Consider the following 21,130-nt stretch of genomic DNA (forward strand, 5'->3'; position numbering starts at 1 on the left):
ACAAGCTGTGCCAACTGTCAACTTTTGTGAAAAACTTACTCACAAACCTTGGATATTAAGTTTGTCGCCATTTTTGGGTGCTTCTTTCTTGATTGGGATATATCTTCCTGCCTTTGCGGAGCTATGCAGAGAATATCCGAACAGGAAATCAATTTTTGTGAGAATCGACATATAAGACTCGGTATTGTGTCTGGTTCCGATAGGCTGTCATTGAGTACTGATTAAATGATCTCTCCTCGGTCATATGATGTCATGTCTTTTTTTGGCAAGTCTCTCGTCTTTTATGGTATTGCAAAATAAAATGGAGGTGATTTTCTCCTAACTATTTGCATGCTTTCGGTGATAGGGGTCAAGCAATATGGAAACAATTTTTTATTGATTTTCCTATTATCGGATGATCAAGGGTATCTTTCCGGGTAAAACGACACAACAGACACCGTGAGGGGTGCCAGATAGAATGTACATGATGGGGTAGATGTCTACTAATGGATGAATGAAAGGACATGTTTGTAACGACACAGCAATAGGAGATAATTAACATTAGAGATATAGGCAGTGCCATTGGCACGCAGTCAAGTTTGAGGCAATCGAGTGGGATCTAACTTGGTTATCCACGACTGTAATTCCTTAGGGGTTGGGGCGGCGAGAGCATGGGAGTTCGAAGACGTGAATAGAGTAAAGGAGTTAGGCTTCTAGAAAATGGTAACAGTGAGAATGTGTATTTGATACAGCGCCACTTTACTCACCCCAAGCAACGACTCTTTATGAGGGTCGCTTTCAACATTAACTCCTGTTAGGCTGATTATACCTGTTTCTTCCAGCTCGTTGGAGTGAGCAAAAATGTGAAGGTAGGGCCTGATAGATCGATCAGAAGGGAAATCAGATGACGAGTAGATATTGTTACCTCTTCAAAACAAACCACTTTCGTTCCCAGATATCCTGACTGGCATCTGTGAGGATCATCAGATGACCTTTTTTCGTTGAGCCGTCGCTGTGTGTTCAAATGAATTTCAAGCGGAAGACGATGCAGTGGAACGCAAATACCTCCGGGGAACAACTTTGGTTTCGGAGGTTAACTTTAAACCATCAGGTACTGGTCTGTCCGGCGTTTGTTTAGATGTACCGTTTTCCTCAGGGTCGGCAGGGTCTTGACTCAAAATAATCTGATAAGGATAGACGATTAGTAATGCCACTGTATCGGATGAACAGAACTAACTTTTCCACGGTGTCCAAATTGTTTCTGCCACAAAGAAACGGATTTTCTCAGCAGGTCGTTTGCTCGCCATGCGAGTGTATCCTGAGCGATGGGTTTAGGAGGCGAGGCAGTCAAAATGACTCTAATAGCCTGAACATCGGCCGCCCGTCTTTCTGTTGTAATCAATCTGGAATAATCTTCCACAACAGATATCCCCCGAGGTTTCCAGATACCAAGACTTTCTTCTCCTCTGACATACTTCTCCGATGTATCTAGCCGCCATAAATCTTTCGCAGAACGCGTTAAAGGTGGCGATAACCGCACAGTGAATAGAGTGCTAGTCTTGGACAAGATTTTGCTGGATCCGAAAAACGTGAGAATTTTTGAAGGTGGACCAGCGTCTCGAGTCTGCATGGCGACTGCAATGTCCATACTAAATTGTACGGGATCACTGCAGATTTCGACCGCAATTGCCCATGTAATTTGCACCATGACACGCTGATTAGATGCAGTGACACGGTTGAGAAGAACAGAATCGTGTACACTGGAATCCCAGAGAGCTTCACCAGTAAGTGTACCTGACCCGTCGGGTTTAAATTCAACAATTTGATCTTGGAGCAGCGGCAGTGTGACAAGTGCCTTCGAAGACGAATCATGGATGCGGCCTTTAGCATCGAGGAGGCGAACGTTCCCAATGCGAACCTTTGTAAACTCCTGCCATGGAAGCTGCTGACCAGAGTTTGACGACAATGAAATGACGATACGCCTCTGCAATCCTTGATGTAATGAAAATACACCCGGGTCAAGGTTACCCTGCGAAAGAACTGGAACTGGAATATAAGAGCCTTCCGGCCCAAGTTCACATATCTGCAACCACGCGACTACGTCATGCACCTGCTCTACCACAAAGTCGGTTTCAGAACGGCGCATTAGAGGTAGGGTGGCCGGCCGTGGTTCTGGGGATGGTGAGGTCGAATTGGGACGTATGAACTGTTTTTGTTCCCTCAATTCATCCCATCGCTCCATCCGTTCCAGATAGGTGGGTTTAAGAGCGGCAAAAAATTCAATAGGAGCATAACCCTGTCGCAGGTGGTTCAGGACCCTGGACGTTGTGATAACAGAGAAATTGCGCCTAAATTTGAGCTCGGAGAGAGAGGATACATCCATGTCCAAGGCCGGTGATGGAAATACTTCTTCAGCGGTGACTGATGTGCCTACAAATGAAGACAGCCGCACTTGAAGATGTACACCTCGAAAATCATGTGAAGATAAGCCTCTGACTTGATCAATAGTGAGGAAAAAAGTCAGTTTGCTTCCTGGGGGGACTGTTCCAGGTGCTGGTGACGATGATCGGGTGGGTGGAGACGAGTGATATTTGGAAGAGAGCACAACATTGACGATCTTGATGTCAACTCTACATGAGCCGATGGCTTCAGATGTGTAGCGACAGAATATGGGTACTGTAGAAGTCGACGATAATTTCCGAGAAAGTGTCGCCAATGAAATGAGAGCATTTCCAATGAAGGAATACTCTGGGGGAGGGGAGTCAAAGAAAGGTTCGTCGGAGGAGAAATGTTGTGTGTACGAAGGCCGGTCAATATACGTCGTTAAATTTCGCATTCGTTGCATTTGCTGCTGCATACGGTCCAAAGACCATGCATAAATGGCATTATGTCTTTTATCGAGTACTTTAACAGCAACAGATGGTTGAGTTGCAGAAGCCAATATGGGGTCCGCGACGTCACCGAATTCACCAAGACCGGCTATAGTATCCACAGCCGACGTTGGGGCAGCTAAAGAACCTCCAGATGCGATGGTGAAATTATATGATACCTCTTTCCGAAGCTCCTTGCTTGAGTAAAGATTAATATACATCGTAGAGACAACAATAAAAACTGCACCTGATAACGTTGGCCTCTTTGATCATGACTGCGTTTGTTAAAATTATTTCCGCCATCGAGAACGAGCGATGTGCTCTCCATCGATCTAGCACCTTTCTGATCAACCTTAGCTGGCGTGCAGAAAAGACGACAGGTTCGAAGTCCAATCCGACTACGTCGTTGTCGCCTCTAGCTCGGGCTTCGATGAGCCGTTTCATTTGCGTGCGGACGAGCCGCAGCTGGTGCTCCATATGCTCCTTCTCGATTTTGAGATCTTCGGCTTCGTTAGTCTCTCCTCCAATTTCCTGCAGCCTATTTTCTAACTGATCTTGAACCTCTTTGAGATCGCCATCGACTGCTGGACTTCCAGTGTAACTCGGTCCCGCATACAGGCTAGTGTCATCCGTATTAGCATCGCTAGTTTGTGGTCTGCTAGTTTCACTCCAGATGTCGTCAACTTGACTCAGACTACTCTCCGGACGAGCTTTCGAATTATGATCTCGCAGAGTCTTGACTTTCGTGATTTTCTCGAATAGTTTATTCAAGTCCTCATCAGGAAGGTTGTCAAGAGCAGGGTCCAAACCCAGTTTTGCGAAGGCCGCTTCACGCTTCGCAAAGTTCCAATCGACGTCGAATTGTTCATCAGTCGAGGATGTGGGTGATTGTGGGCGCGGTGAATTCTCGCTGTCAATGTCGCCAGCGGAGACGCTTAGGTGCATATTTGTTTTCATGGTAGCCCTATCCCGCTGCCTACGCACTTCCTCTGGATTATTGAACCTGAATACATGATTATCCCCTGCAAGCCAAAGTGTCAGAATCGAGGTTCAAGCCTTGTAAGGTCAATTTCGTATACGGACCGAGAATGATCCGGAACCCAGAGCGAAGCTTATGAGGCTGAGCAACGAAAGAAATGAATACGTTTTTTCCTTCTTCCATATTTTGTTTATGCGCTTACTTGTCCTGGCTCAAGCTGCTTGCCATTTAAAAACTGCAAACGATATGAAGTATCAATCATACTTTCGTGCAGATTGTAAAGGAAGATCTTACTGTAACGCTGTTTGGCATGCACACGATCGTAACCTTGCCTTCTGTGTTCTCGAAATAGCAGTGCTCCTCGAGGATGTTATCTCCACTCAGCCGAATTGCGGCAGGGAGTTCACTATCAAGTCGGCCAATCTACATAAAGCAGCATCAGAGTCAAAAGAAAGAAACGCAAATCAGGTGTCGTGCCGTAAGGAAAACGCAAGTCTGCAAGGAAGGGATACGTACCATAGTCTTTCCTGGTTTAAGCTGGTAGATTAAGCACTCGCTCATAAGTGGATCTTGGAGCAAAGTGAGTCAGTTAACATCGGGATTGCCGGAGAGCAGTCTTTTGCGACTGCAGCGGCGTGGGCGTACCTTCATTCTACACAATATTAATAGTTAATTTAGATTATTGACACCGCAAACACGCAATGAAACATAACGCAATACGCACTAAATTAACAAGATGAGGCATCTAATATCCCGGGTTATTAGTCGTTGGCACTTATTGATGAAACTCCAGTAAAATGACCCGGACTCACCTTCTTTGGTGTATGGACACCGACGAGATTCTTTTCCACCGTAATGCCCAGTTCCTCGAGAGCCTTCTCCCGTTCCTTCTGCACCTCTTGAGTTCTTTGCAGTTTCTCTTCCCAAGTCTCATTCAAACTCTCCATAAGTTTCTCGCTCGCCTCCATTTGCTCCTGGAGCTCTGCTTTCGTGACTGTCTTGATCCGACCGTCCTTTGTTTGGTATGTTACTTTTTGCTTTTCTGGAGGTACACTAGGATCGTATGTAGATTCCGAAGTTGCACCGGCAACGCGCGCTATTATTTGATAGCAAGAAACAAGGAAAGAAGATAAAAACGGTCGGCATCGTACGGATAGTTTTTTTTTTTTGCAAGTGCGTTGAAATCGTACCTTTCAGCATCTCGAGCTCTTCTTTGAGTTCACGCACGAGCTTCGCGTTCGGATCCTCGTTCACCACCGCCTTGTTCTTGATCTTCTTCGCCTGATCGGCATACCGCAGCGTACTCAATGTTTCCTCGTAATCAGCTGGTGCGATGGCCGCAATCATAGCCGTCTTCGAATTACCACCAAGACTGTCCTTGAGCAGCCAGGTGAGTACCTGAGGAGACGAAGCAAAGACACAGATTCCAGTACGTCAGCGATCAGACAAGGGACCGAAAGAAAAGAAAGAAAAGAGATAGTTGCGACAATCACGCACGGAATCGCGATAAGGGACGAAGTCCTCCGCTTTGCCCTTCTTGCCCTTCTTGCCTTCGTTCTGGCTCGCCATCGCCAGCGACGAGATGACCTTACCGAGAGTGGTCAGCGACTTATTGATATTGGCACCCTCTTTTAGCCGCTGGCCCGTCGCGCCCGTTGAGTTTGCGCGTTCAGATCCTGCCAGATCGACCAGGCTAGGAAGAGACAAAAATGGTTGAAGCGCGTTAATTGAGGTGCATGTGGTTGGTGAAAACTCGTGCAGCGATACTCACCTGATGCGCGAGACTTTCTCTGTCTCTAAGTTTGTGGCCTCATCTCGTTTTTTCATCGTCAGAAGAAGCGTAAATACGGCATGAGAACGGGAGGAACTGAACGAAAAGAAAGAAATGGTGCAAGAGTGCCATGCAAATATGAGAATCAGAAAGTTGGTTCTGCAAAGAGAAACGTACGTTTCGTTCATGTTTGTTGCGGCCACCGTACGTGCCTTATTACCCTCGTCCATGAGGGTCATCATTTCATCGTAACTTCCAACGACCAACTTGCTCAGATCCTCGACGTAAGGTCCTAAGCTCGGATGCTCACGAACCCTGAGGTTTCCTGTGTTCTTTGGATTGAGCAAGTCCCGTACTTTCTCGTTGTAGATCTAGGGGTTGTAACGGTTATTTTTAGACGTGAATAAACGGGGTGCATCTGCGCACTTCGATATATGAAACTTCAACAGTGAAGTTGAGATTTGGGTCATCCGCTTTCTTGTTGTTCACTCGTTCGAACAATTCAGAGCATGTGAGCGGAATTATCCCCTTGTCGGCACCGTCTAAAGGTAATAGGAGGTTGTGAACATTGCAGATGGTGAAACAATTGTCGACTTACACCCCATCATACTAATTCCTTGATCAATCAGCGTCTATAAACCAATTAAGCTCTATACGTGCTCACCTGTAAGATTTTCCAGACCCTGAGTGCAGCACTCTGTTTTAGTCCCAACATGCAACGCTGACTGATGGGGAGGACATACCAGTTTGACCATCTTGAGTCAATTCGTGACAGTCAGTACAGCAGTACAGCATGAAAAAGTACCACTTACAAGCAAGAATGCAAGCATTAAACCCAGAAAATCCATGATCTAAAAGTTCCTTTCCCAAGTCGTCGTACAGAGTCTGTTGTGAGCAATACCCAGGATCGTCTCGAGGACCAGCTGACCAGTAACTCTTGTCAAAGCTAAAGGCCATAGATTTGCGTTCCGTCGCTCGTTTAGAGTCCTGGGCGGAGCCTGCTTCAGGAGGGTCGATGATAGTTTGGTTTCCCTGCATTCGAATAAGGCACTTTGCTCCACGAGCCAGCTCTGCATGAATTAACAACAAAAAAGCGACAGGGCAGATAATTCCCAGAGGCGAATAAAGAGATAAGTTTGAGTGAGATTTAACGTGTGCCAGAGCAACCTTTGCGCACCTCGAGAATTGAGTGGTCGACATCGCACCACGACCTTGATGTTCCCAGAATCCCCTGCTTCTGCCATTGTTCAATCAATGCCCGAGAGCCAGCACAGTGCTCGCAAGCGAGTGGGGGTACGGAGAAAAGGCTGGAGAACGGACTTGGGTTTACGGAGAAAAGAGTCGATAGGTTGATGTGGTGAAATTACAAGGAGCGGGACGCGAGCTTGACAACTGTAACTCACGCGTAACGCGCTGATTAGGAAATCTCATAAAAAGATCATCACATGCCCGAACTTCGAAGACTCTAACATTAGTAGGTAGTAGATTCAAAGCAAAATGTATTCAGAGAAAATTCTATGTTAGTTTATGCTAGTGCATGCTTTGTACATACGACGCGTGCAAGGCAAACGTTTTTCTCAACATTGACAAATAAAATGTCATTGTTGCTAAAAAATTGCTCGTGTTCGACGATCCATTTAACGATAAATTTACCGAGTAATCACCTGTGTATCTGTATGTTAACAAAGAAAATCCTTCGCACACCATAAATAATTAACTCGACATACCACTGATCATCGGATACAGCTATTCAGTATTGCAAAGTTCTCGAAGAACAATGAAGTAGAAAGGCCGCAATGACAATGTAATCCAAGTTGGGCACGAACTGGGCCCAGCGTCCGTATTATTCGAGTAGTAATACAATGAAGCTATATATACTTTTGCTAGGTGATACAAATGGTCGTGAAGAAAATAAAGTGATGATCTTAGAGAAGATCAAAGTCGTCGAGCTGCAAGGGGTGATTTTAGTTGGGATCTGATCAAGGCCGCGAAGACGCATAGCATACCTCATCATTATATTCCATGATCGTCCTTTTGAGTTTGGAGGAGTCTACCCAAGTGACAAAGTCCTCCATGTGTCTGGGGATGGCACACCGTCAATTGACCGACATACCAAAGACGGACTGCTTCTGTTTACCTCGTAACCAGGTAAGCGGGGTCTGTGATTGCATCGGGACCGACGCGAACATGACCTTGCTCTATGAACTTGACTGCCTGTACATGAGAGAACATGAGAGACAAGATGCGGAGAGCAAAGAAAGAGACGGACTGCGCTGACAGTCTCTGCCATCTTGGACATGCACATGAAGACGGCGAGCCTTCTCCTGCAAAACGCAGAGACGGTAAGCTTATTTTCGATGTCGCTTAGTTTCGCCGAGGAGTTTAGGACGCCCATATCATAGAGCTTGGACAAGAGCTGGGCCTCCATGCGACTGCGAAAGGGATCCTGGGCGGGGAGGAGAGCTACCCTGTGGGCAAAGGCGCGGAGAGAACCACAAAGCTTGTTGTACCTAGACTGTGTGAGGCAAAAAGACTCGATAGAGACGCGAGGAGACACACTTGTGATAGTCTTCTCTGTCCTGAATATGATAGCGACGCATAACCTTGATTTCGCGGAGATTTGCATCCTGCTTCCACTGGGAACAGTGAGGGCGAGGCTGAAGTGGTGAGGAGAGGACTTACATTGAGGAAATCGACCTTTTTGAGGAGCTTTTGCTCGTGGTACTTGAGTTTCCTGACCATGACTGAAAAATTCCCGTTTGAGGTGGGTGGGGGAGGGAAGCCACGTGTGGGAGAGTGAATGACTGCAACTCGTCCACACGCCATCTGCCTTTTCTGTTCCTCCCTCTTTTATCTGTCTGCCCCCCGCCCAGCGCGCCCGTCCTCTCCCTCGCCGCCGTCGCCCTTCTCGTCGTCGTCGCCCCCATCTTTCATGCCCCCCATCTCTCTCGCTCCCCAACGCACTCTCGCGGCCCCTCTCTAAATCCCTGTCCCATGAACGGCCCTCTTCGTCAGAGTATGCATCCTGCCCCAGGTCTGGTTCCATCTACCGCCAACATGCTCGCCATCGGCAACCCACCTTTCTTGCAGAACCCCGCACACATGGTCCAGCCGTCACTCAGTCAGGGCATGGGGGTCCCTCCGAACATGAACCCCTCCAGTGCGCCTATGGGTATTCTCTCCAATGGCCAAGTGCCTCCAAATGTGACCCCGCGCTATGGCATGCAGTCAAACCCGATGATGCAGCAGCACTCCGCCCAACAACAGCGTCCGCCCGTCCTTCGCCAACCCCAGAACCCTCCTCATCTCGCCCCCGGAGCCAATCCATCGCTCCAGATGCAGATGCAAAGCGCCCAGTTTCCGGGGATTATGCAGCAGCAGCCGACTCCCAACAATGCTGTTCGTCGTGTGCCATCTCAACCGCAGCCAATGCCCTTGGGAGCAATGCAGAACCCAGCGGCCGCTAATATGGGCATGAACGTGAACATGTCGGGTCTGGGCATGCAGTCCAATATGCCAGCTGCGATGCGCCAGCCTCAGCATCCAAATCAGCAAAGTATGCGCATGCAGCAGCAGCCGCCATCCATGCAGATTACCGACATGAGAAACCCGCCCCCAAATCAAGGTATGCAGGGAATGCCCCGTGCCCCATCCACACCGCAAGTTATGAACAGTTTACCACAACCACCTTCTATCGGCTCAATGCAACACAATGGTATGCAGCCTCCTCTCCAACAAAATTCCTTTTCGAATGGAGGCCCCATGCCTTCGCAACAACTCTCCCAACCACTCTCTTCCTCTCCCCGGCCGCCTCAGAATCATACCCCCAGCTTGTCCATGGGCACTCCAGGTCCATCGCAGACCCCTCTCAGTCGCCCACGAATGACGCCGGAAAATTCGTTCATCGGCTATCCACAATTCCCTACCAACCCCTCCCGTATCAACCCCAATCCACTAAACTACCCCAACTTTGCCCCTCCTTCGACGCCTCCGGTTCCAATAGATATACCGCAGACCTCGCCGGGCATGATACACTCACAGGGTACTCCGACACGGTCATTTCCCACCTCACAACAATTCGAGATACCGATGGATATCTATCCGCCTAATTTCGGCTCTATGCCGCCGCCTTCCTCTGTTCCTCATCCGCGACCTCCATCGCTCACTAATCCGCACCCATCTCCGCAACAGCAACCTCCGAATCAACAGCAGCAGCAGGCGTCCTCGTCTCAACAGCAGCAAATGCAACCGCGTCATCAATCGCCAACTCATATTGATCCTTTGAACCCTCCGCATCCGCAGAGGCCGCAGTCTCAGCCTCAGCAAGGGCCCGGGCGGCCACCATCGCAAACTGCGACGCACACGCCGCGTTCTTCCCAGATGTCACTACCGCAAGGCCAGGGTTTGAGCAATATGCAAGGGCCGTTAACAGCCATGGGACGGATCCCCACATCCCAGCAGACGCACGTTCTTCCTGTAGCAACTCTTCCTACCATGCCATCGAGGCCGCCGATTATCTCAGGCGGTGTACCTCCGCTACCACCATCCGTAGGCCCTTCCGTGCCAATGCCAAACGACGTAACGCCATCTAGCCAAGCCGCTTTACAGCGAACAGCGGCCCTCAATTCAAAGTGAGATTTTCTGCCTGCTGTAAGGTATTTGATAGTTTATTTTACTTCCATTTTTCTAGCAATACACACAGTGGCATCTTGAGATTACTTCAGTTTAGTAATGTCCTGTCTGGAGATGCGCCAAAAGTGAGCGTTTCATTAGTATTAGCCAACATGTTTGCTTATGTCACAATGACAAGAATCAAAAATTTCAGCTGCACTTTTGGAACGAAGTTGTGAAGGAATATTTCACACCCAAAGCAGTGATGAAGCTCACTTTGTGGAGAGATAACCTGCGGACTGAGGCCAAACCTTTTGGTAAGTCATTGCCCTCCTATCGTTCGTCGTAGCTGAATTTTTGGGTAGAAATTGGTGTGCCGATCTTGCCCCGATTTTTTCTGGTGACAACGCAATCTGGTGTCAAGTCGATGACATTGACGTTAGACGGAGCACGCGAACGACCTGTCCCGCCTTTCCAAGGTCGTTCATTCGTTGAATGCATGACTGCTGTATGGACGTACAGATACACCAATGGATACATTGTGATGTTGAAGGGCCCACTAACTGTTAATGCTATTCTGACCCAGGTCACTCCGCCAAACAGCACATCCCAGGCCCCACAATACATCTGGAAATTTGACGACTTTACCTTTGACGCGAACGCGCACGAAAAGTTTATTTCGCTGGAGTACATTCTCGGCAATCGCGTGATCGAATGGACGCCCCCGAGCTACGCGGCGTCGATGCCCGGGATGAGCTCGCAAGCGCAGATGCAACAACACCACATCGAAGAGGACAAGCGGTGCGAAGAGCCCAGAGTGTTGATCGACCACGGTTCGATACCTGGTGAGCCAGTGAACGCGTTTGGTATTCCCCAGGCGACGATGCGATGCCTCGAGCTCGCGGAAAGCGTCAGTTCCATGGCGGACCTCATTGCGTTTGTAAACGACACGCAGCTGGGGCCATTAGGTGAGCGTTTTTCCGTCTTCTGTGTGTTGTCGTATATCGCTTCAACGTATTGCATCCCCCACCATCTGCTCTCGTTTCCCCTTGCTCGCCTCGTACTGAAACAGACGCCTTTTCCCAGATGCGTTGAAAGCATATGCAAATAGAATCCGAGAAACAATGGCGGCGACCGGTGGTGGGCCGATGCAGCAGTCGCAGTCGCAGTCTATGAACCCACCCCTTCCTCAGACTATGATCACAAATCAGAATACCAACCAGAACAACAACACCAATAATGGCAATAACAATAACACTGGTAACAGCAACAATAATACATCTCTAGGTCCCCCATATTCGAGTTATCCGTCAACTACTACTATTGGGCAATCGCCCTCTGTAACATTATATTCCAGTGCTCCTTCATCTGTTACCAACCCTCAGCCCCCGAACCCCCCATCTTCTATGAACTCGCCACAAAATACCTCATCTTCGTCTTCTGTAAACTCGCCTGAAAAACAGCTGAAGACGATTCTTCAGCAGCAGCAGATCGGCACTCCAGGTCAGTCGGGGTCTGCCTCATCGCCAGCCGTATCCACTGGTGGTACGACGAACAACACGCCTGCAATGTCCAACACATCTCTCAAACGGAAGCAGGGCGACGCGTCTTCACCGACTGTTGGAAATTCTGAGCAACAGCCTGCGAAACGCGGCGCTCGGAAAAAAGGACGGACGGGTACAGGCTAAGACTAAGTTTGAGTGGTTGTTTTCGGGATTTCATTGTTTTGTATGCGCTGGAGTTTTCATTTTCTATTTTATTTGGTTACTTGTTTTTGCTGACCCCCGCATTCCCCATTCTTCACCCTCTTGTTGTTGTTGTTGTTGCTGCTGCTGTGTGTGACTGAATTAGTATATGAAGTATCTTGCTTTCCGTACCCAATGGCGCTCGTCGACTTTGCTTCTTACATTCTTTTTTAAAAATTGCTTCCTCTTTATGCTTGAATCATCACTTTTAGATTGTACCCTACTTACGCCACTTGGATCTCTATCTCTTGCTCAGATCTTTTTTTTTTCATTTTTTATTTTCGGCGAGCCACCATCACCCACCTAGTTTCTCCTCCCGCTTTCTTATTCATCTTTTCTACGAATTCTCTCTCTCCTTACTTTGTACTTGTATATCCAAATAGCTTGCTGATGTGTCCAATATTTCTTTCTGCATGATCTTGACATGGACCTGTGTTTATCTCAGTACTCGACGCCCCGAAGAAACGGCGACGTGGAAAATTGACAGGTTGACAGCAAATCCTAGTCTCGACACTGGTCGGATGCCGAGGCGCTGCATCTGATTGCCAGAAAAGACAGCGAAAATGGAATCGCTTGAACTGCAACCTGGGTTCAGTATACATAAGCAGTGATATTATTCCAGCATGTAAACGGAATGTTGGACGTGTTCTGGCGGGAAAAGCGCCAGAGTCGTTCGACCTCGTTCGAAATTCACTTAGACTCTCTACGGGAAAGATGGATGCGAATCTGGCGCTGCTGAGTATGCTTGTGGTCGAGGGCGTTCCGGAAGGCGTGTATGAAAGTATGGAACAGATGGGAATGGGACTGAGGCGGTGGCGCCAAGCTCTGGATCGGCAGTGCGGATACAAGTTAGCACTAGTGCAAGAACTTGGAAAAGCGGATTGATTGATAGGTTTTTTACTGTATTTACATGGCTGATTGGGATGTCCAGCAAGCTCCTATGTACATGGGATGAGAGTTAATTACCACAGAAGAGCTCTGGGGACAAGATATAATAATGGTGAATGAATAAACTACGGTATACAGGGATTGCTTGCAATGCTAATTGGGGTTCGGGTCATGCGAGAAGTCACACTGGTCACCGTATTTGCATCTGTTGATTTTGAACGACATCAGTCTCGCGCTTATTTTCAAATTTAGATTCAGATGATGCTCGCCTGCCTGCTGCAAAGAAAGTGCATGGTTTTCTTTTCATATACGGTCTAAAGCCTTCTTCTGCGCGCCCGCGCCCTCGTCCTCGTCCGCGCCCCCCGCGCCCTCTGCCATCTCCCCAGCTGCCACGCCCGTGCTGCGCCTGCTGCTGCTGCTGCATGTCCGTGTCCTCGTGATACCCGTTTGCACTTCCGTAATCTACCCCATATGGGTTGCTGCTGCCTGATGCCCACCCGGACCCTTCAGTGCCATTTTGGGCTCCGGCCATGTTGTTTACATTGTACACCGCCAGCTGCTGCAACAACTGCTGGAGCTGGTCCGGCGGCACGGTCTGATACGAGGTGTAGTCGACGTTCGGGGTAACAACGGGAGGTACATTCGGGGTGATGCCGATCATCGCGTTCGGATCGGCGGGGCCCAGCTGGCCGACCAGCTCTGCGACGGACTGGCCGGCGGGGACAATGCCGGTGGTGGGGATGGCGGGGGCGGCATGGACGGCAGCGGGTGGATTGGGGGGCAGGACCGGAGGCTCGGGAGCCCAGAATACGGCATCCATCTCGCCGACGGTCATGTGGGTGATACGTTGCTCGCTTTCGTCTTCGGACATCAGGTTCGTGGGTTCAGCTGGGGAATCAGGGATCTGATTGGCCGACATGTACATCGCACTTAGAGCCGTCTGTTCCCTCTCCTCCTGCGTTTTCTTCTCCTCACTTTGTCCGCCCCGCTCTGGCGTCTCCGTTGACAGCGCCAGTGCTGTTGGTGCATATTCGCATTCCATTTATGATTTGTTTGGTTCGCAGCATCGTTTTTTGTTTGTTTTATAATAAATGACACATATACAAAAGGGGAGAAAGCAGACATTGTCCGTCAGTTCATTTCGGTGCAAAAATAGTGTGTTCGAGTGATGGATGTGCTTACGCATCGGTTCGGCCCAGTCTCCAGTCTCTTCAAACAAACGTGAGTGCAGTGCTGCTCCCTCTCCTCGGTCCAAATCGCGAAGGCTGTGCGCAAAATGCGTACCCTAAATAAACACAGAGTTTTCACACAAGTCAATGTACTGTACACAACACAGCGCGGAAAGAAAAAATGGCTGACATCTACGGGATCGTCATCATACACCGCGCGCTCAATGAGCTTTATTGACTCGAGCTGGTCATCGTTCGCCCACGTCACTGTTTTCTTGCGTTTACCGTTCTTACCGAGGCCCGGCTGGCCACCTCCACTACCCCCTTCGCCCGCGTTGGGGCCCGTGCCAGAGCCTGATCCGGTTGCGGAGGGCGGCGTAGATACAGCGGGCGAGTCTTTCCGCCGATTCATTGACTTCAGCGCCTCCTGGAAGGCGTCGTACGACGACGACGCCGTCGCGCTCACCGTGCTCTGTCCCATCACACCCATCCCCGAGTCCTCCTTCTTCACCGGCGGCGCCTTTTTAAACGATGGCAACTTGGCCTTTTGTTTCGGTGCGGAGAAAAAGGACGAGTCGGCTTTTGCGGCGTCTTTGGATGAACCTGCGCCGCTGCCACTGCTACTGCTGCCGGACTGCGAGGACGACGAGGACGACTTTGAGCTCGATGCAACGGCGTTGGGCTCACGTTTCATGCCTTGCGGTTTGCTCGCCGACGAGGAGCCGACGGCGGCTTTCTTGGAGGCTTGAGACGGCTTGGGCTGCGCACCGTCCGCGAGCTTCCTCTTCTTCGTCTTCGCATCTGTAATTTAAAAACAAATGCAATTTAATTATATTATTTCGGACGATGGACTGACATGACTGACCCTCGTTTCCTTTATTTTCCGGGGCTTTCGCGTTGCCCACATTGCCTTCCGCTTCGTTGAGCATGGTTCGCCATCTCCGCTCCAGGTTGGATGCCATGTCCTTGATCGCTGCATTATGAAAAGAAAGTTTCGTAGAGAAAACGAAGCAAAGAGGGTATGTTAGATACATGTTTATTATTTTATACAAAAGACTTAGGGAAAGGGGTGGTGAATGAAAGTATAAATGATCTGTGCTTTTTTTTGTTTCCTGTTTGGTCCATAGATTGGGGCAGATAGAGTGGAATTCTCTCTTTCTTTTCTGATTTTTGTTTGTAATAAAGAAGCATACCAGACAGTTGTATGTCAAAAAGACAGGCAGGCAAGTGTCTTGTCTCAGGGGAACCCTATGTGAGTGGAACGTGCGGTGTATGCATGGCTGGCCAGCAGCTGCAGAAATCACGACAGGCAACCTGCCTGCAGATTGTCGATCGCAGAAACGGAAGCGACTTGGATACTGTATCACATTGCGACATACCAAGCCGTCAAATTGCCAACACCGAGTCCCATCCAGGGAAGCAAAAGAAAGAGGGGAGATAGAGAAAACGAAACAACTCGGCTCACCTGGAGAAGGCTCATCCTTAACTAATTTTAAGATGATTTTACCAAGTTTCGATGCTATCAGTGATTCAAAAGTTAGTGGCAGGCGATCGATGAGCTATCGGAAAAAAGAGGGTGTCAAAAATTTTAATCGATGCCCAGAAAGGAGACCATCTCACGTGTAACAAAGGCATGGTTGTGTCTACAAGCGTAGTGTTGCCCGTCCTCGCAGAGGCCCTGAGCCACTCACGCGTAATGTCCATCGCGGTCGTGTTCTCGGACCAGGCGCGGTAATAGTGATTGCCGGCGCCATCCCGAATGCGCGCGAGAATTTCAAGCCGCATGGCGGCGTCCACTTCGCTCGCGCCGTAATCGGCGATGAGCGATGTGAGCGTGTTGACGGCTTGTGCACCGCTGAAAGCGTTGGGCTGCAGGAGAGGTCGGATGGATGCCTCGAACGCGCGTGTGCGCGATTCTCTGGCTTCTGTAGTCAGGCCTTGTGACTGTGCGGGGGGTGTCTGACCCTGCACCTGTAGGCCATCGGTGGATGTCGGGGTCGCAGAGCTCGATGCGGCGGAAGTAACTTGCTGTTGAAACTGCCGTTGTTGGGGTTGGAGTTGCGCTGGCTGCTGCTGTTGTTGTTGTTGCTGGTGTTGGGGAGGTGGGGAAGTCTGTATGGGGGATTGTATTTGGTGTGACAAAAAAGTCTGGGGGATCAAGGACGACATTATGGAATTTGTCGGGGAATGCAGTGCCTGAGGGGAAAGCGTGCCTTGCGGAGCGGACGGTTGTGGGCGATAATACGAGGAAGCGTACATGAGGTGGCCGTAGAATGGAGGGCTCTGCTGCTGCTGCATTTGTTGCTGCTGCTGGGTCTGCTGAGCTTGTTGCTGTTGGGTCTGCGGTTGAGAGGGGGTGAAAGAGGGTGAGAGGGCAAAGGAAGATTGCATTGAGCTGGAACTGGGGCCATTGTGAGTCAGGGCTGGGCTATGTAGATGGGCCCGCCGGTCAGCATATGCGCCAACCGAAGCCAGGAAAGAACGGGGGGAAACGTACTCTATCATCATGTGAGATGTGTTGTTTTGCATCTGGACGGTCTGGTGGGGAATTTGGGGAGATTGGTGTTGTTGTTGGGGTGACTGCTGCTGCTGCTGCTGTTGGACCAGAGACTGCTGTTGTTGCGACGGTTGAGACTGCTGCTGCTGCGATGGCTGTGACTGGGATTGCTGTTGTGGTTGTTGTGGTTGTTGTTGCTGTTGCTGCTGCTGCTGACTCTGGTTCTGGTTCTGGTTTTGAGTAGAAGAGCTGGTGGTGGCACCATTGAGACTAGAGTAATTGGAGAGAGGCACCGACGAGTGCCACGGGGTGCCATATGCCATTGTGTATGGCGAGGAGAGATAGTAGCCCGCATATGTCGGGTAAAAGGACTGGGAGACAGAGGCGGGTGCTAGGGGAGAACGGTTAGAAGAGAGGGCACATGATGGGTGGACAACATACCTGTGAGATCGGTGAGGGTGGTGAACTCGCCGAGTTCGTTGGTGGTGGCGATGGCGGCGAGGTCGACGGGGACATTGTCCTGGATGGGGGACTGTACCCACTGGTTGTACATGCTCGAGTCCATCGCAGACGCAGTGGGTGTCTGGCGCAGGGACATGCTACTGCCAATTTTTCAGACTCCGCCTGAATCTGGTGTTCCCACGGTCACTGAGACACGAAGGTTACAACAAAAGAAAAGAAAAGAAAAAAAGATCAGTCTAGTTGCTTTTGTTTTCGCAATGTCCGCTCTTGCCAACTTTGAGCGCTCCCGCACAGAGGCACGTTTTCTCTTTTCTTCTCCCTCCCTTGCTCATCTCCCTCCAGTTCACAGCCAGTCTCCACGCCGTCGCAGACTCTCTGCGCAGCTGTGCCCACATCGCAGAGCACTTTGCCAAGCAGCTCGCAGACGCTGAGTATTCTCCAGAGCTCGCTGACTTTATCAATGGTCCGTGCTTCTCTCCATTCTTCCCTGACGCGTCTCATCGCGTCCCCAGACGAGTCCGCAAAGGGAAAGCGCAGGGCCCAGCTCTCCCCAGAGGAGGATGGTGTCAAGAAGCGCAAGCGCAACTCCAAGCCCAAGGACCCCAACGCCCCAAAGCGTCCCCCTTCGTCCTATATTCTCTTCCAGAATGAGGTCCGCAAGGAGCTCAAGGAACAGCATCCCAACCTTTCAAACCAGGATCTGCTCACCCTGATCGCTGACCAGTGGAAAAACATGTCCGAGGAGCAAAAGGCGGCAAGTCGCGTCGTTTGTCTTTTTGCTCCTGCCACTCGTCCTCATCTCTTTTTCTAGGCGTACAACAAGGCCATGCAGACCGCGAAGGACCAGTATACTGAGGAGAAAAAGGCATATGACAACCGCACTCCGCAGGAGATAGAGGCCGCAAATGCTGCTGCTGCCGCCGCCGCCTCGGTACGTATCCATGTCCCTCATGCCTGTTGTTTGCGCCCTGGTGCACATTACTGACGCTGCCTTCATTCAATTCAAATAGCTCAAAAAGGCAAAGCCCCGTGGTCCGAAACCCGCTGCTCCTCCCGCTCCGGCTGTCAAGGCCCGTTCCCCACCTGCTGCACACCAGATGCCCCCAAGCAGCCCAGACACCTCTTCTGAAGAGGAATCGGATGAGGACGAAAGCACTGCACCCATCTTGCAGCGCCCTCCCGACAGCGACTCGAGCGACGACGAGTCGGAGCCAGAACCAGTTCACAAGAAGCGTCGAGCCGCGTCGCCCCAAGCCAAAGCAGCAACCAAAGTCAAAAAAGAAAAGGGCATGACAGTATAGTGGGTTGTACAACAATTTTTATTTAAACTTCACGACTCCTCAGTACGTGACGGATATCAGATTAGGAAGGATAACTCGGCGATGCTGGCAAACTCGGAATCATCTCTGGAGGTGGGAGCTAAAATGCACTTTTTGCACTTTGCTTTTTTTGGTTTGGTCTCTCTCTCTTTTTGTTGTTTATTTTATCCTCTTGTGTTGCTTCGTTATTTTATCGTCTTTTGATATAATGCCTGTCTCACCAATCCTGTTTCTATATTACTGTAGGTTTTATATGTCCACCGACCTACTACCATCCCATATTTTTTTCTTTATTTCTTGGCGGTGGTCCGGCTTGGGCACCGATAATCATAATTCAGTGCATGACGATAGCATTAAATAACATAGCCTCGTAATGAGCTTTTTTGAATTCTCGGGCGGACAAGAATCACGATGACAATTACGCCGAACCGGCAAAAAACTGCGTGATCCTGTGCAGAATAGCCTGTATAATAAGCCTTTACCAAGCTTTTACCGTCCTATCAACCGTTTCTTTCTCTCTTGCCATTACACACGACATGTCTGCGCCTCCACCATACGAAACTAATCCAGATACGCGAACTTTGCCCGATGGTTGGATATCTCAGTTTGACAACAAGTATGTGGTCTTATCTCGTCTGGATCCGCGTTAGATTGACTTAGATGGGATTGGATAGCTATAAAGCCTGGTATGTGTGTTTACGACGTTTGTACCGGTAGCTTACTGAGATGGGTACAGGTTTTATGTGAACACCAAAGCTAACCCGCCTGTGACGACATGGACACATCCTCTCGGACCCCCGCCCCCGGCACCCCAGCCACAATATGCACCTCCTCCCAATCCACCCCCGGTCAACTCCGGGTACAATGGTGGTGGGCCGTACAATAACAACGGACCGAATCCAGGATTCCCATCCGCTCCAGGAGGCAGTGGATATGGGTATAATAACAATCAAGGTGGATATGGAGGATATGGTGGCGGGGGATATCAGCAGCAGCAGCAGCAGCCTCCATATGGAGGTGGAGGTGGAGGGTATGGCGATCAGAGAGACTATGGGTATAGTCAACAACCACAGCAGGGAGGAAGCACAAAAACAGGCAAGCTTCTGGTTCCTTTCTGCTTTGATCTCGCATGAAACTGATGGGAGGTACTACACAGGCCTGCTAGGTAGCTTATTCGGAAAGAACAAGATTAGCGGTGGTGGTGGAGGCGGGTTTGGAGGTGGAGGTGGTGGATATGGCGGTGGAGGATATCCTCAACAGTACCCTCAGCAGCAACCCCAGGTCGTCTATGTGCAACAGCAAGGAAGGCCGCAGAAATCTGGCGGCGGCATGGGAATGGGCGGGCTAGCGTTGGCCGGTACGTACTTGTCTTGGTCTTCTGACTCCTGTTCTTCTACTCCTGTCCTTTGGGCTTCTGGATTGCGTCCTTGCCTCGAATTGTCTGTGTTCTGGCTTCTGGGCTATGCTTGGTGTTATATTTTTCTCTTTTTCCGGTGTCGATGTCCTTGTTTGTACTACTCTGAACTGACATCACGTTTATTTTTTAGGTGGTGCTGGTTTACTTGGAGGAGTGCTGCTTGCGGACGCTATTGATGATATTGGTGACAACGGTATGTTTTGCGAAATCTAGACAACGATCGCTTAGGCTTATCTGCTTTCTCCGTTTAGACTATGGAGGTGATGATTTCGGTGGCGGTGATTGGTAAAGCGAAATATCGCTTTGCTAGACTCTGTTCAACTTTGAAGTTATAGTCTTGCTTTTCTCTTTGATTTTTGCGGTCATTTTTAGTTGCTGATGACCGTTGTACGAATTATTTTCTCTGTTTCACGGTTTCTGTCTATCTATCCAATCTATCGATTCATGTCATCAATGGTACTACCTGTTGTGTTGTATTCTGGGCTTGTTATTTCCTCCTCCCATTTATTCTTGCTGCTTTCTTTATTTAGCTGATACCTACTACTGCAACGCCTTTATTTTTAAGGACCATCTGCATCCCTCGCTTTAGCTATCTTTCTCACAGTGTGCCGTCGTATGCATAGGTTGCATCCTTATCCATCATAGCTCTGCCTCATCTTTAGCAATCATCTATGACATTGGCCCTTCATCTTACATTACTATCTCTAGTTTGAGACACTTGGGATTGTGTTGAAATTGATATCAAAGTGATTCAAAGCATCGCGAACCGTGAGAAAGCAATCATCAATGCAACCTGTGTAGGTTGTCAATCTTCGTCTGTCCATCTGTTATCATCATCGTCTGGACCAATGCGCCAACGCAATAGCATCTCTGCAAATTCTCCTTGCCGTCATGGTAACATCGCACATCTAGACGTGGTTTATCAAACACTGTTCTCTGTTCGGCGCCTAAAATCGCGCTGCTTTGCTATAATTGTAACGTTAATCAATCCGGATGGGGTCTTGGGCGGCGGCATGTTGGCGGACATGATCTTACACAGCACTCCCCCGGTTCCTGGCGCGTTTTTTTTTTGAAGGTCAATCTTGAAGCTCCGAACTGTGAGCCCCGACTCTACCTTTCGTGATTATTTGCGCGGTCTGCGCAGGGCGAATTTGTAGGAACTGGAGGCGACGGAATGTTAACGGAATGTGACGATAACATTAAATCATCCGTGTCGCTCCACGCTTGCCTGTCGATAAATCCCCGAGTGTGCTTTCTTATTCATCACGTTAAACTTAGTTCTAATTCTTGAAACTGAGTTTAAAGTTGTTGGTGGTCCTAGAGGCTTGTTGGCAGTGATGTCTTTTCATCCCAGTGCAGACTCAGGCCTCTTTTTACATGGATTGGTTTTGATAAAGGGATACTTGTTCGCATCTCAGGATTG

General features: G+C 49.4%; 6 protein-coding genes across 6 annotated transcripts; 3 read left to right on the forward strand and 3 right to left on the reverse strand.

Moving 5' to 3' along the window:
- Positions 1-572: 572 nt before the first annotated feature.
- JR316_0005111 (Kinesin-like protein) lies at positions 573-6,843 on the reverse strand (the record flags this gene model as incomplete). The annotated part of the gene is made up of 20 exons (XM_047890875.1): positions 573-692; positions 747-855; positions 905-991; positions 1,045-1,163; positions 1,217-3,047; positions 3,097-3,871; positions 3,933-3,969; positions 4,031-4,063; positions 4,123-4,251; positions 4,345-4,397; positions 4,474-4,480; positions 4,553-4,573; positions 4,641-4,924; positions 5,019-5,226; positions 5,326-5,521; positions 5,600-5,695; positions 5,777-5,970; positions 6,026-6,141; positions 6,412-6,669; positions 6,777-6,843. 20 exons carry the CDS (start codon positions 6,841-6,843, stop codon positions 573-575), a joined length of 4,740 nt encoding a protein of 1,579 aa, XP_047750636.1.
- Positions 6,844-7,524: 681 nt separating this feature from the next.
- On the reverse strand, positions 7,525-8,341 carry JR316_0005112 (Small subunit (SSU) processome component; the record flags this gene model as incomplete). Its single annotated transcript, XM_047890876.1, has 6 exons — positions 7,525-7,548; positions 7,606-7,678; positions 7,737-7,813; positions 7,869-8,109; positions 8,159-8,235; positions 8,282-8,341. The coding sequence occupies 6 exons, from the start codon at positions 8,339-8,341 to the stop codon at positions 7,525-7,527; spliced, it is 552 nt and encodes a 183-aa protein (XP_047750637.1).
- A 252-nt stretch (positions 8,342-8,593) lies between these two features.
- Positions 8,594-12,447, forward strand: JR316_0005113 (Adhesion defective protein 1; the record flags this gene model as incomplete). Its single annotated transcript, XM_047890877.1, has 6 exons — positions 8,594-10,230; positions 10,290-10,356; positions 10,425-10,527; positions 10,576-11,178; positions 11,297-11,887; positions 12,401-12,447. The coding sequence occupies 6 exons, from the start codon at positions 8,594-8,596 to the stop codon at positions 12,445-12,447; spliced, it is 3,048 nt and encodes a 1,015-aa protein (XP_047750638.1).
- Positions 12,448-12,996: 549 nt separating this feature from the next.
- On the reverse strand, positions 12,997-17,107 carry JR316_0005114 (uncharacterized protein; the record flags this gene model as incomplete). The annotated part of the gene is made up of 9 exons (XM_047890878.1): positions 12,997-13,048; positions 13,113-13,860; positions 14,026-14,128; positions 14,203-14,813; positions 14,878-14,985; positions 15,478-15,571; positions 15,633-16,440; positions 16,510-16,900; positions 16,951-17,107. 9 exons carry the CDS (start codon positions 17,105-17,107, stop codon positions 12,997-12,999), a joined length of 3,072 nt encoding a protein of 1,023 aa, XP_047750639.1.
- Positions 17,108-17,228: 121 nt separating this feature from the next.
- On the forward strand, positions 17,229-18,272 carry JR316_0005115 (Non-histone chromosomal protein 6; the record flags this gene model as incomplete). Its single annotated transcript, XM_047890879.1, has 5 exons — positions 17,229-17,271; positions 17,321-17,434; positions 17,484-17,737; positions 17,783-17,902; positions 17,982-18,272. 5 exons carry the CDS (start codon positions 17,229-17,231, stop codon positions 18,270-18,272), a joined length of 822 nt encoding a protein of 273 aa, XP_047750640.1.
- Positions 18,273-18,826: 554 nt separating this feature from the next.
- Positions 18,827-19,996, forward strand: JR316_0005116 (uncharacterized protein; the record flags this gene model as incomplete). The annotated part of the gene is made up of 5 exons (XM_047890880.1): positions 18,827-18,906; positions 19,027-19,320; positions 19,367-19,647; positions 19,838-19,900; positions 19,959-19,996. 5 exons carry the CDS (start codon positions 18,827-18,829, stop codon positions 19,994-19,996), a joined length of 756 nt encoding a protein of 251 aa, XP_047750641.1.
- Positions 19,997-21,130: the final 1,134 nt, after the last annotated feature.

This window comes from Psilocybe cubensis, chromosome 4 (genome assembly GCF_017499595.1).
Source record: "Psilocybe cubensis strain MGC-MH-2018 chromosome 4, whole genome shotgun sequence".
Classification (NCBI taxonomy): domain Eukaryota; kingdom Fungi; phylum Basidiomycota; class Agaricomycetes; order Agaricales; family Agrocybaceae; genus Psilocybe; species Psilocybe cubensis.